The following is a 13,945-nucleotide window of genomic DNA, read 5'->3' as shown; positions in this document are numbered from 1 at the left end:
TGATTCTAACCAATGATTCTAATGTTGACAGGGATCAAGCAAGTTTGTGCCATTGCCACAACCCTCTTCTCTGTCTTCCTTGCATACTATTGCACCTAAACTCCAAAATGCTCGGCACTGTAGTGGTGCCAATCTACTGGATGAATTGTAAACTGTTGAACATTTATAGCCTTCACTCTAGAACCAAGATCACATTAACCTCAATCATTGAGCTGAAGTATGCAGATGATGCTTGTGGATGGGCATGTTCTGAGGCTGATCTCCATGTCATCACTGAAGCTTATGAGAAGATGAAGCTTACAATTAACATCTGCAGAACAAAGGTCTTCTATCAACTTGCCCAATGCACAGCGCTGACTCTAATGATAAAGGTCGATGCTAAGACCCCAGGAAAGCAGGTCATTTTTCCATTTCATGGAAGGGCAGACGCTGCTCTGAGGGACAAGCTATGTTGTCCACACACCACTACCAGACTCTTGAAACAGACACTTTACTGCAAACTCTGCCACAGCAAGAGTTTTCAGGAGGACAAAGAAAATACTTCAAGGATGTCCTCAAAGCCTCCCCCTCCTAAAAAAGCACCATCTTCATCAACTTATTAGAATCTCTGTCCCATGACTGCACAAAATGGACAAGAAGCATTCAAGAAAGTATTGAGAATCTCAAGTCTTTTGGATGGGAGCATGAGGCAGTCAAGCAAAATATCTTTGGAAGGGGCATAGAACCCACCCATACTATCAATCACTGTCTGTCCTCAGAACAAGTCTGCAGGTCCGACCCAAACTCACTTGACAATTGGATATTGAAACTCCACTGTGCTTTTATGTACTCTCTTACTATTTATATCTGGGTACTTCAACCAAATCATTAACTTGTTTAAACTGAGCTGGTTAACAATTGCACTGAATTAACACTGACAGAACCTTTTTTTTTACACGAGGGCCTTGACCAGAGCACTCAAATGCACTTTCACCCCTACCTTCACGCTCCTCACTATTCACAGGTTCAGTTACTGGCAGCACAAGGAAGAGAAAGAGGAACAGGCTCCCTGAGTGCAAATGTCAGAAGTCTCCATCCTTAAATTTAAATGGCACCATGTACTTACTCTATGCGCCTCAACGTATGTTTGAAAAAAATTAATAATTAAAAAAAAATTGTTCTGTCAGCAAAGATCACAGCAAGTTTGTTCACAGCAACAATGTTTAAGAGGGATTTAGACAGCCACTTAAAAAGGCAGGGCATAGAAGGATATCGTCCTAATGCAGGCAAATGGGATTAGTGTAGTTGGGCAAAAAGGTCAGCGTGAACATAGTGGGCTGAATGGCCATTTCCGTGCTGTCCGACTCTCCAGAAAGAAACAACCACAGAATTTGTTTTTTTTTTGAGGTGTTGAACAAAGAACATTGTTCGAGACATGAACAGAACTCCCTAACTTTTTATTAAATAGTGTTGAGAGGTTTTTACATCTAAGTGAACACACAATAATTTTGATTTAACCTTTCATCTGGCAGATGGCATCTACACCAGTGCTGTGCTTGGTCAGTACAGCACAAGTGTCATCCTGATCCACTTCCTCTGGCTGTTCATTCTCTGTACTCACTGCCCTCTGTGTGAAAAAGTTGCCCTTCAGGTCCCCTTTAAGTCTTTTCCTCCTCGCCTTAAATCAATGCCATCTAGTCTTCCCACCTCTAACCCTAAAAGCACGTCCTCTGGTGTTAGACATTTCTACCCTGGGGAATAGATTCTAACTGTCTATTTTATCTCTGCCTCTCATAATTTTAAAAACCTCTATCAGGTCTCCCCTCAGCCTCCAGAGCTCTAAGGAGAACAACCCAGGCTTGTCCACTGATATTCTATCAGTGACGTTTGACCCAAAAGCACAGAGAGATGTTGAGCAACCTCTTGCCAATTTCCACTCCTGGCAACCAAACTGACTAGAGTGGAGGATGTCTCTGGAAAGGACAGGAAGGATATAGTACACTTAAAGTATTACTACTAATGATCTGATGAACTGTGCCCAAGGCTAGTTATTACTCACGTACAGAAAAATGCTGGAAAGACTCAGAAGGTCAGGCAACTTCTGTGAAAGCAAAGCAGAGTCAACATTTCAGATCAAAGACCCTTCATCTTTTCTGAGTGTTTCCAACATTTTCTGCTTCATATTTTGAGCAATTGTCCTGTTTGATTTTCATTTTTATTACGTACACACCATTGCACTGTTGTATATTCAGATTGTTTCTATGAATGTACACCCAATAGAGTGGACAGCTCGGAAGTCCGGAATCGCTATTTGAGCATTTATGTTATTAGTGCAGTGTAGCAAGTGATTACTCTTAACTCCCTAACCTATCTTATTGCTTCAAGTGGGTGTTTCTGGAAAAAGCTTTTTTTAATAAGCTAATTGTTGCATCTTGGCTGTGCTTACAGAAGGAGAGCTGTATGCCGGGATTTCCTCCGATTTTATGAGTCGGGATGCGGCATTCTTCCGCAGCCTGGGGCATCGTCGTGTGATCCGCACTGAGCAGTATGACTCAACGTGGCTCCAAGGTGAGGGTCTGTCTGAGCAACCTGCCTATCCCAGTGTCAGAGTTCTCCTATAAAAATTTGTGTGCAGTGATCTCAAGACAAATGAACATCAGCCTGAAGTTTGAACTGTGGAAATTGGGGGAGAGGGAAAGGCAGGGACACAAAAGGAACTGGATAAATAAATGAAAAAGGGTTATGGGGATAGAGCAGGTTATTGGGACTATGTTGCTGGCTCTTACACTCAAGGCTGAAGAATCTTCTTTGTTCCCTCATTCTGTGATTCTACAGCTTTCACCTGAATGGTGAATGTAGACACATTACTGTTGTGGAGGTAAATCCAGTGCCTCAACAAGACTGATCATAGGTTCCTAGAGTTATACAGCATGGAAATAGGCCCTTTGGCCCAACTCCTCCATACTGACCAAGTTGCCTACCTGAGCTGGTCCCATTTGCCTGCGTTTGGCCCATATTCCTCTAAACCTTTCTGTCCAAATGTTTTTTAAACATTGCAATTGTACCCGCCTTTTCCACTTCATCTGGCTGTTCATTCTATGTACCCACTGCCCTCTGTGTGAAAATGTTGTCCCTCAGGTCCCCTTTAAGTCTTTTCCTCCTCACCTTAAATCAGTGCCATCTAGTCTTCCCACCTCTAACCTTAAAAGCACGTCCTCTGATGTTTGACATTTCTACCCTGGGGAATAGATTCCAACTGTCTATTTTATCTATGCCTCTCAATTTTAAAAACCTCTATCAGGTCTCCCCTCAGCCTCCAAAGCTCTAAGGAGAACAACCCAGGCTTGTCCAACCTGCCCTTATAGCTCATACCCTCTAATCCAGGCAGCATCCTGGTAAACCTATTCTGCAACCTTTCCACAGACTCCACATCCTTCCTGTAATGGGGCAACCAGAACTCCAAGTGCAGTCTGACTAAAGTTTTATACAGCTGCAGCATGACTTCCTTACTCTTATACTCAACACCCCCACCAATGAAGGCAAGTATTCCATATGTCTCCTTTACCACCTTATCCACTTACGTAGCCACTTTCAGTGAACTATGCACCTGGACCCCAAGATTCCTCTGTACTTCAATGCTATTAAGGGGCTGACCATTAAATGTATACTTTCTCCTTTCATTTGACCTCCCAAAGTGCAATGCCTCACACTTGCCTGGATTAAACTCCACCTGTCACTTCTCTGCCCATATCTGTAACTGAGCTATATCCCACTGTATCCTTTTACACTGTCCACAACTCCTCTGCTGACCTTGGTGTCATTACAAACTTGCTAATCCACCCATCTATATTTTCATCCAAATCATTGACACATCTCAAAACTGCAGAGGTTGCAGCACCGATCTTTGCGGAACACCACTGGTCATGGACCTCCAGCCAGAATAACAGCCTCCCCCCCCACCGCCTTCTATGGGCAAGCCAGTTCTGAATCCAAACTTGCAATTCATCCTGGATCCCATGCACCTTTATCTTCTGAATCAACCTACCATAACAGACCTTATCAAATGCCTTATTGAAGTCCTTGTAGATAACGTCCTCTCCCTTACCCTCATCAAGCACCTTTGTCACCTCCTCACTATCAAGTTTGTAAGGCATGACCTGCCTGCACAAAACCATGCTAACTGCCCCTAAGCAGGCCATGCCTTTCCAAATGTGAATAAATCCTATCCCTCAGTATCCTCTCCAATAGCTCTCCTACCATTGATGTGAGGTTCACTGACCTATAATTACCTGCATTATCCCTATTTCTCTTCTTGAACAAAGGCACAACATTTGCTACTCTCCGGTCCTCTGGGACCTCACCTGTTGCAAGTGTTGTCAAAGCCCCAGCAATCTCCTCACTTGCTCCTTTCGATATTCTGGGATATATGCCATCAGGCCCCGGGGACTTTCCACTTTAATGCTTTTCAGCACTACCTACTCTTTAATCCCAAAATGTCCCAGCACATTAGCATGCCCCACTCTGTTTTCACTATCCTCCAAATCCTTCTCCTCAGTAAATACCGACGTAAAGTACTCATTTAGTACCTCAGCCGCTTGCTCTGACTCCAAGCAGAAATTCCCTCCTTTATCCTTGAGTGCACCTACCCTCTCCTTAGTTATCTTCCTTTTCTTAATATGTATAAAATGCCTTGGGATTCTTCTAGATATTGCTCTCCAAGGACATTTCATGGCCCTTTTTGGCCTTCCTAATTGCCTGCTTGAGCAGTTTCTTGCTATTTTTATATTCCACAAGGGCCCAGTCTGATTTTAGCTTCCTAAACCTTATGTATGCTTCCTTTCTCTTCCTGATTAAATTTAAGACCTCTCGGGTCATCCAAGGTTCCTTTATCTTACCACCCTTGTCCTTACTGTTTACTGAAACATGCCGAACCTGAATTCTGTTCAGCTGGTCCTTAAACAACTCCCAAGTGTCAGTTGTGCACTTGTCTGACAGCAGCTGCTCCCAATCAACACCCCTTAGCTCTTGTCTTATCCTGTCGCAATTTGTCCTCCCCCAATTTAGTACCTTCCTGCAAAATCCAATTATATCTTAAAAGGTAACGAGTTGTGGTCACTATTCCCAAAATGTTCACCCACTACCAGGTCTGTCACCTGGCCTGGCTCATTTCCCAAAACTAGGTGCAGTATGTTCTCTCCTCTAGTTGGACTCTCCACACACTGTTTCAAGAACCCCTCTTGGATGCACTGAAGAAATCCTGCCCCACATAAACTTATTGTATTAAGGAAGTTCCAATCCACACTGAGGAAGTTAAAGTCCCTCACCATGACAATGTTGTTGTTTCTGCACCTTTCCATAATATGTCTACGTATCTGTTCCTCCACCTCTCAGTGGCTATTGGGGGGCCTATAATATAATCCCATCAGCATAATTGCACCCATCCTATTTCTGAGCTCCACCCAAATTGCCTCTGTGGACGAGCCCTCCAGTATGTCCTCTCTGAGTACTGCTGTGACACTCTCCCTTAGTTGGTGTGGATTCAGCCAGGGCTTTGCTACCACTGACAAAATGGTAATAGCACCAATTGTGCAGTTGTACACATGGAGGGAACCAAACCTCAGGCTGGTCCCTCACTCCTCCTCCAACTGCTTTGTTTAAATTCACATTGTTTCCCTTCAGACCCCAAGTTTGTGAAGGTCCACGCCATCGCAGAGAGCAACAATGAAGAGGACGACAAAGTGTATTTATTTTTCACTGAGCGTGCTCAAGAGGTGGACAGTGGCAATGGGAAGGTGGTCTATTCAAGAGTGGCTCGGGTTTGCAAGGTATGGAGAACAGCTGGGAGTGGCGGTCACTCAGAGTAACTGCACAGGGAAACACGGATTGAGTCACACTTAAGATATTTATTTATTAGTCACATGTACATCGAAACACACAGTGAAATGCGTCTTTTTGTGTTACTGAGAATGCATTGGGGGCAGCCCAAAAGTGTCGCCACTCTTCCAGCGCCAACATAGCATGTTCACGACTTCCTAACCTGTACGTCTTTGGAATGTGGGAGGAAACCGGAGCACCCGGAGGAAACCCATGCAGACATGGGGAGAACGTACAGACACCTTACAGACAGCAACAGAAATTGAACCCGGGTCGCTGGCACTGTAATAGTGTTACATTCTGCAGTAGGTTTTTTTAATGACACCCCTAACTTTACAATGAGTTCTACTGCCTCTGAGATTTGAATTAAACAGTTTTTAGGGATTGAACCATTCTATAAGCATCTAGAGAAGCATTTGAATGGCTAAGGCATTGAAGGCTATGGAACAAATGTGGGTAAATAGGACTAATTAAGATAAGTGCAATGGTCAGAATGGACACGGTGGTTCAGAGGGCCTGTTTCTGAGCTATATGACTCGATGATGTATCATACATGACAGGTGTAATCTCATGTCTGCAATGAGTTATGAAAGCAAACAAAATGCAAATTCACCAAATATGAAATAAAATCAAAAAAAGATGGAGATATTTAGCACTGTGGAAAAGGAAACAGAGTTAATGTCACAGGTCAATGCTCTTCCATCTGTAGTAACCTGATCTTTGATATGAAACATTAACTCTTGTTTTTCTCCTCATTGATGCCAGTTGATCTGCTGAGCAGTTCCATCATTGTCTGCTTTTATTTGTCAATGTGTTGCAGTTTAGCAGATCTCATGATATTTATAAATGAGGAAGAATTCATATTCTGGGTGACCTAGCATTTCCCCATAACAACAATTGACTGTTCTAAGCACCTTCAGAATCTCCAAATCTATGCCATACACTTTAAAAATTGCTGGATAGCAGAAATTTACCATTGGCCAATATGAACCCATTTTGCCTTTTCTAACACCTTACAGGATTAACTACTCTCCACACCATTTGCAATCTTATATGCTTCTATAAGATCACCTCTAACATGTCTCTTTTCCAGGATGAATTGTCAAATACTTTCTTATATCTCAGTCAACTGTAATTCAGGTTTAGCCTTATTGTTTTACTCTGTATTGCGTTCAGCACATGAATGCCTTGTTTTGTTTTTAGCAAGCAGAACTGCACATAGTATTCAAAGTGTGGCTGAGCAGAGCCTTGTATAGTTTGATCATAATCTGCCTTGTATTCTCCTGTTTTGGTCACATTGTTCAACGCTCAACTGGTTTGCTTGATTGAAATCTTATGTTGATTGAACTCAGATTTCCAGACTTCTAACTTTCTATTTCCAATCATTCATGGAGTACATCTAAAACCCATGTTCTCTACAGGTGTGCTTTATATTCTCTATCCATTTATCTTCCAAATATAACTCCTTCTGCAGTCTTTTATTCATTTAATTTCACTGGCCCTCTGAGTTTTGATCCCTTACACCAGGAACAGAGAGAGAAAGATGACTTCAGTCCCCATATCTAAGAATTAACCAGTAATTTCAACTGGAAAGTAACTCAAGGTCGGGTGTAATGCCACCCCAAGATTTTATAGTACCAAGTCTTTTTATTTTCCTTTTATGTTACCCACTAATCTATTTTCATACAGGTTCATTAGCCCTCTTCACATTTTCTCTGTACATTTTATATTTGTATTAGTTGTCTTTGAACTTTGCATGTTATGTTTACTGATATCCTTGTTTCTAATCTCTGTAACATTATACATTAAGGAACTCTATATCTGGATCCCCTTTCTTCTCCCCCCTCATGAAAATCTTCCTAATTTATAACTGACTAATCTCCTCTATACAGTTTCACCTTCCACTCCTTGGTTCCAACCCGTTAGGACTAGATCCTGAAATTACCTTTCCTTTAAATGAGTATTTTTATAGTTAAAATGTGCTACAATGCTGAGCATTTAAAATTTTTTCTCAGATGCCCAGTTAATAACAGAATTGAGCACATGCTTACTTGATGGACAACCAGTCTGAGGTCAAGCAAAATAGTCTGGATGTAGACTGATGCTTATGGGTGGTGCCCCGCTGATGGACCTCTTTTGTTTTCCTCAGAATGACATCGGTGGTCAACGCAGTCTGGTCAACAAATGGAGCACCTTCCTAAAAGCAAGGCTCATATGTTCTATTCCAAGTTCTGAGGGAATTCAAACCCACTTTGATGAACTACGTGAGTATTGAGCAATTGAAAATGGCCAATGGGATGCTAAAGGGAATGTGCTGGGAAAATAAAATGAGATATTGTATGCAAATATATAACAGTAATTCTTTACTATATTTTATTCTGCTGCCTCACTCATTAGCTGGGTAGTAGCCATCTCGTTGATGTCATTAAATGAAGATATTAGGTGTTATATTTCTGTGTTTTGACTCCAAGATTGGATATTGGGAATTATACAGTGTTTAGTTTGTATTTATTTGGATGTTAGAACGGGTCACCAAAAGCTTTTTCAAAGTGATATACATTAAAAGCGCAAATGTTGCTGCAGGTGTAAGCTGCTCAGCCCTTTAAACAGTCAACAAGGTCAACAAATTGTGTCTTAAAGGACAAAGCTATGTTTAGGAATAGACTTCCAAAGATTAGGACTAGGACAGGTGACAGAATGGCTGTCAGTGGTGGGGAAACTAATTTGGGAATACACTGCAGCCCAAAATTCCAGGAATACAGAGTTCTCAAAGATGACAGACTAGTGGTGGTTTCAGAAATAGGGAGATATAAAGATATTTAATGGCACCTAGGATAAAAGGCTTAATCTCAGTAGTGTATATAGTCTTTTCACAATCTGTGGTAAACATCATTATCCACAGGTTTCTAACACAATGAGGGCTGTTCAGCATTTCATCTTTCAAAATACTAATAGGTTCTGTCTCCCTCTCAAGCCCTTAGCCAAGTTGTCATGGTTGTTAATTAACTGCCTTTGTTAGAATAAATCTATAGGGATTTCTGCCTGTGGCTGATATTATGTTCAGTGATCCAGTGAAGTGAAAGATTGTTTCCGAGTACCTGACACCTCTACTCAGATAGAAACATACGGGTACGAGTGATAGGAAGACAGAACTCTTGGGATACTCAGTGTACTTCACCTCTTGTTTTTAAATACTTACATTCTTGATGGTGCACATTCCTTCCCAACTCTAGCAGTGCTGGAAAAGAGTTTCAGTGCAGCGACTAGCTAGCATGGGTGCAATTGCTCCTGAACATTCCCATCAATCCCATTCCCCCACTTGTTTCCCTGTAACCTATTCTCTCTCACCTGCCTGTCAACTGCTCCTGATTCTCCTACCACCCAAGTGCATGAAGGGGCAATTTATAATAGCCCGTTAACCTACCACACAACCCTGGACAAATGGTAAGAGATTGAGCAAATATCCATAGACTTCCTGGGAGGAGTGTCTAGATAGATTCTCATCCCTGGGTTAACACGTTGTGGATTCATGACTTTTTTTTTTATAATCTATTTGTTTACATCACTGCCAATGCCAGCATTTATTGCCCATCCCTAATGGTTCTAGAGCTGAGGAAGCTGCTGAGTGTCAACTACTCTGAGGGTCTGGAGTTAAATATCGACCAGATCAGGTAAGGAAGGTAGATTTCATTCTGTGAAAGACATTAATGAACTAGATAGGGTTTTACAAACATCTGGCAGGATCCTGACTTTTGTAATAAAATTACAGATTTAATTAATTATTGAATTTAAATTCCCCAGCTGCCACAATAGGATTTGAATTCATGTATTTGAATCAAACATTCAGATCCCTGGCTGAGAGTCCATTATGGATGAATACATAATCTGGAATGACATGTCGGTGTAGCGTGAGGAAGCGATACACTCTCAGGTGTCATCTCTTATTTGAGACTGTTAACTGAAGCTTTGTTTTCAGGTGTAAATGTGTGTCAAAGAACCCATGGCAATTTTTGGTGAAAAGTCATTAAGCCTTCCAGTTTCTCAGTCAATATTCATGCACCCCCCTCCCCACACAGACACACTTTGTTTTTGTTTGTTCTAATTGTGTTCTTTCTTGTATAATTATGTATAATTTGTTTAACTTATGTTTTTCTTGTGAATATTATGTCTGTAATGTATGAGCCTGTGATGCTGCTGCAAGTAAGTTTTTCATTGCACCTGTGCATACATGTACTTGTGCATATGACAGTAAACTCGACTTTGACCTTCTGACCATCTTGTTTGCAGGACTATGCAATGAAAAATGTAATGGTTTTACTTGCCAACTTTTAACAGAATGGTCTTTTACTTACAATGTGCTTGTGATGACCCAAAGCAAGCTACTACATTGGTGATCTAAATCACTAGCCCCGATGTCAAGATTTTCCACTGGTGCCAATGCTCTCTGTTTTCTCTGCAGAGGATGTCTTCGTTCTCAATGGGAAAGATAAAAAGAATCCATTGATCTATGGAGTTTTCACAACATCCAGGTGAGAGCCTTGTTCAAATGTTGGATGATGGGTGGTTTTGCCAAAGTTCTGATAAGAAAGAAAACCAATGAAAGCTATCTTCTACTTAATATGTTGTAATCGCTTCTATCATCTCAAGTGTCTTAAAATATTAGATTAGATTATCATCGTATACATCAGGGTGCAATGAAATTCTTTGTTTAAATGAATCTCAGAGAGTAAATGGTCAACAATAGATACAAGAATGAGTACAAAACAGCAGAACAATGCAATATGCTGATCAAGGTGCCTTCCTGAGCTAGTCCCATTTGCCTGTGTTTATCCCACATCCGTCTAAACCTTTCCTATCCATGTACCTTTCCAAATGTCTTCTAAATGTTGTAATTGTACTCACCTCTACCACTTCCTCTGGCAGCTCGTTCCATATACCCAGCACCTCTGTGTGAACGAACATGTCCCGCGATCCCCTTTAAATCTTTCCCCTCTCATCTTAAACCTATGCCCTCTAATTTTAGACTCCAATGCAAAGAGAAATGCTAAAGTGACAATAACGGAATAACCGAGAGAGGTCATGTTAAGAGTAAGAAGTTGCAGCAATACCTCGGGCTGAATAGTTTTGATGCAACCTACTTAAAAATCAAAGTCATTTCTTCCAAGAATATTCTGGCCACCCATTTCCTTCACCACAGCAATACTATGGCCGTGTCATTATGAACTGGATTCCCTCACTAAACCCCTCGCCTCTTCTATCTGTCTCTTCTCCTCATGACTTTCCTTAAAACCCAATTCCTTTTCAAAGTTTTTTCTGATGTCTCCTTTGGCTCATTGTCAATTTGTCTCCAAGTACACTCCCATGAAACATCTTCAAGCATTTTCTCTATTAAAGTCACAGTACAAATGGAAATTGTTGTCAAAGTATGCCTGGTGAGCATTGGATGGGGCTTGACTGTAATAAAGGCCAAACCCTAACTTGCCAATGTATTGATTCTGACCTCTTTGACTGTTGGCACCCATGATGGTTTTATAGCAGGGGGCGGCATCTTCAAACTGGAAGCCAAAGTTTACAGATAGCAAAGCAACCAGTAATACCACCCAGAATTTAACTTTGGTTAAGATAAATAAAGCTGCACAAAGAACCTGCAGTCTCTTATCAGAGAGTTCAATGCTGAATCCTGACAGGCAGCGGGCAGTTCAGAACTACAAAGTATCTCTTCAAAAGGTTGCGATGTGCTGATAAGGGCCCTGTTATCTATGAGTTTGTAAGGGGAGAGGGAGCAAAGCCCTTGATCTTGACTCATTTTGTGGGTGTGGTTAGTGAGCAGTTTTTGAAACTGTATATTTTCAATGTCCATTCTGTGAATATCCGAATGAAACACATTGTATGGTCTGACCACATAAGTTCCTGATTTTGCTTGCATGATTAAGTGTGCTTTAAAACAATCTGTGATCGCAAGTCTGCCTTTTAAAATCTGCCAACCATCATAGACCTTGATTTTTTAAATAATGCACTACAATGAAATGAGGCTATTTATGTCACTTTATTTTTGTTTCATTTTTAAAATGACTGCTTTCATTCCTTTTTAAGAGAAAGATTTATTTTTAAGACTGCTGTTGCTATAACAGGATTTCCAGATGTTGTTCGTATTGAGATGCTGTCTTGTGGGTAACTCCTGACTGCACTGCCAGAATGCTAGTACACTGCCTCTTTGACTGAACACGGTGATGTACTACACTTATCCAGGCTATCAAAGAGAGAACGATAAGTGGCAGCCAGGCCTCTAAAATTATAGGCAGGGAGTGGGCAGTGAATGAACTCATGGTCAAGTCCGCTAGAGCCTGGAAATAAATTGCAAGTTTGTACTTTTCCTGTGTATGATAGGGGTTGGGTGCCCTGGTGTGCACTTTAGCGCACAGTCACTGCCTCATTAGCCACCTTAGAATCTACAAAACTGGAGTGGAAGCAAGAAATCCTCAACTCTGAGAGACTGCTTGAGAAGATTGTGTCGACCAATGTGTTTGTTCAAAGTGGGGAGGAACCTATGACAGGATTTGCAACGAGTCGTCGATCTTGCAACCAGCAAAGTCCATTTAACAGTCCACTACAGCAAGCAGACTACAGAGTCTGTACAAACTACAGCCAAAAGATCACAAAATACAATGGTCTCCACATCTATATGCTGCCATTTCTTAAGCAAAGTGCAGAAAATGGAGGACAGTGACAACAAATTATTGGTATAAAACCAATCTCAGGTACTTAACACAGTCTTAGTTGGAGGAATTAATCAGCTTCATTCTGATAATAATATACATTTGTATTAGTGAAGCACTATATTGATACCCTACTATTTACATTTACTTATTTTTTCAGTGTAATTTTTAATTTTAAAAAAGAGCTGCATTATTCAGGCTGTTGCTCTAAATGTTTCCATCTTGCTTTAACCTCACAGTATTCAGTGCACAATTTCCTTTTTAATTCATTCTTTCCCAGATCCTTGAATGGGCCCAACTCTTTGCTTCCTTTAGTTTCCCTCCAAACTCGCCCCTTCACTTTCCTCATGGACTTTTCTTCATTTCCCCCTTAATATTCTTCAGACTTTCTTCACTCTGTATTTAACTCTTTCAGTTGCTATGTCTTACAGATTGCAGGCTTCACTGTTTCCTGAGTTAAGCAGTCAGTCTTTCTATCCTTGGTGCCACTACTGTCAGTCAAGGCTTAACCCTTCATCTGGATATCTTGTGGAAAGATAACTGAAACCTATGCAAAATGGCCAGAGCTTGCTGAACCCCTAGCCCTGGAACTTGCTCTTATCTAGACCAAAGTTCCCTGCCCCAGTCTTATGTGAATAAGCCAGCTCCCTATTGATTGACAAGACTCAACAGATTTCAGGGCCTTTCTAACCATAGATGGTAGGCCCCACCCCAGACATACGTTAAGACCAGTTAAACCCACCTCCCTGACATTCACAAACATACAAAAGCTGTAAAAATTATACTACTAATAATTTTTTTTAGATTACTAAGAAATATTAAAAACCAAAACACTTAAAAGACACACGGAAACAATTAACTACATTTAAATCAACTCAAATAAATAAAGAAAATGGATTACCTTGTGCCTGCCCTTCCCCTAGCAGCTGTCTCCTTCCATCAAGAACAATGGGCCCAATGAACCTCTCCAGTATAAGTGGCTAGGAAAATCTGTGGTAAGTTCTGCTCTCTCCCACTGGACTCCCATGAGGAATCCAACATCGGAACACAGTTGTCCGAAGAGCAGTCAACTGTGTAGAACTTCAAGACTTCCACTTCCATTTAGAGGTCCAAACTGTCACATAGTTACATGGGTAATAGCCAGCCGGCCATTCTGAATAGAACTCCCATCTTTTAATCAAATTTAAGTTATTATCTTTTCCTTTCTTTGATTGCCTATTTCTGAGCCTATTGTTTCTTGTATGGGTCTTCCACTGAAGTTCAGGCACAATACTGCTATTATACACAGTGGTCAATTGCCCTTTATTATTAAACAGCCACTATAAGTCTTGTTGATAACAAGCAAATGAAGAGATATGTAAAAACAAATGAACTCA

General features: G+C 41.1%; 1 protein-coding gene across 1 annotated transcript in view; it reads left to right on the top strand.

The window, feature by feature from the left end:
• Window positions 1-13,945, top strand: part of sema3h (sema domain, immunoglobulin domain (Ig), short basic domain, secreted, (semaphorin) 3H) — a 145,604-nt gene that overhangs the window by 107,753 nt on the left and 23,906 nt on the right. Inside the window, exons 6-9 of the mRNA XM_052017396.1 lie at window positions 2,428-2,547; window positions 5,659-5,804; window positions 8,003-8,117; window positions 10,313-10,382. Coding sequence (XP_051873356.1) covers window positions 2,428-2,547; window positions 5,659-5,804; window positions 8,003-8,117; window positions 10,313-10,382 — 451 coding nt within the window. The remainder of the gene's footprint in view (window positions 1-2,427; window positions 2,548-5,658; window positions 5,805-8,002; window positions 8,118-10,312; window positions 10,383-13,945) is intronic.

This window comes from Pristis pectinata, chromosome 6 (assembly GCF_009764475.1).
Source record: "Pristis pectinata isolate sPriPec2 chromosome 6, sPriPec2.1.pri, whole genome shotgun sequence".
In the NCBI taxonomy this organism is placed as follows: Eukaryota; Metazoa; Chordata; class Chondrichthyes; order Rhinopristiformes; family Pristidae; genus Pristis; species Pristis pectinata.
This window is presented reverse-complemented; position numbering and strand designations above follow the sequence as displayed.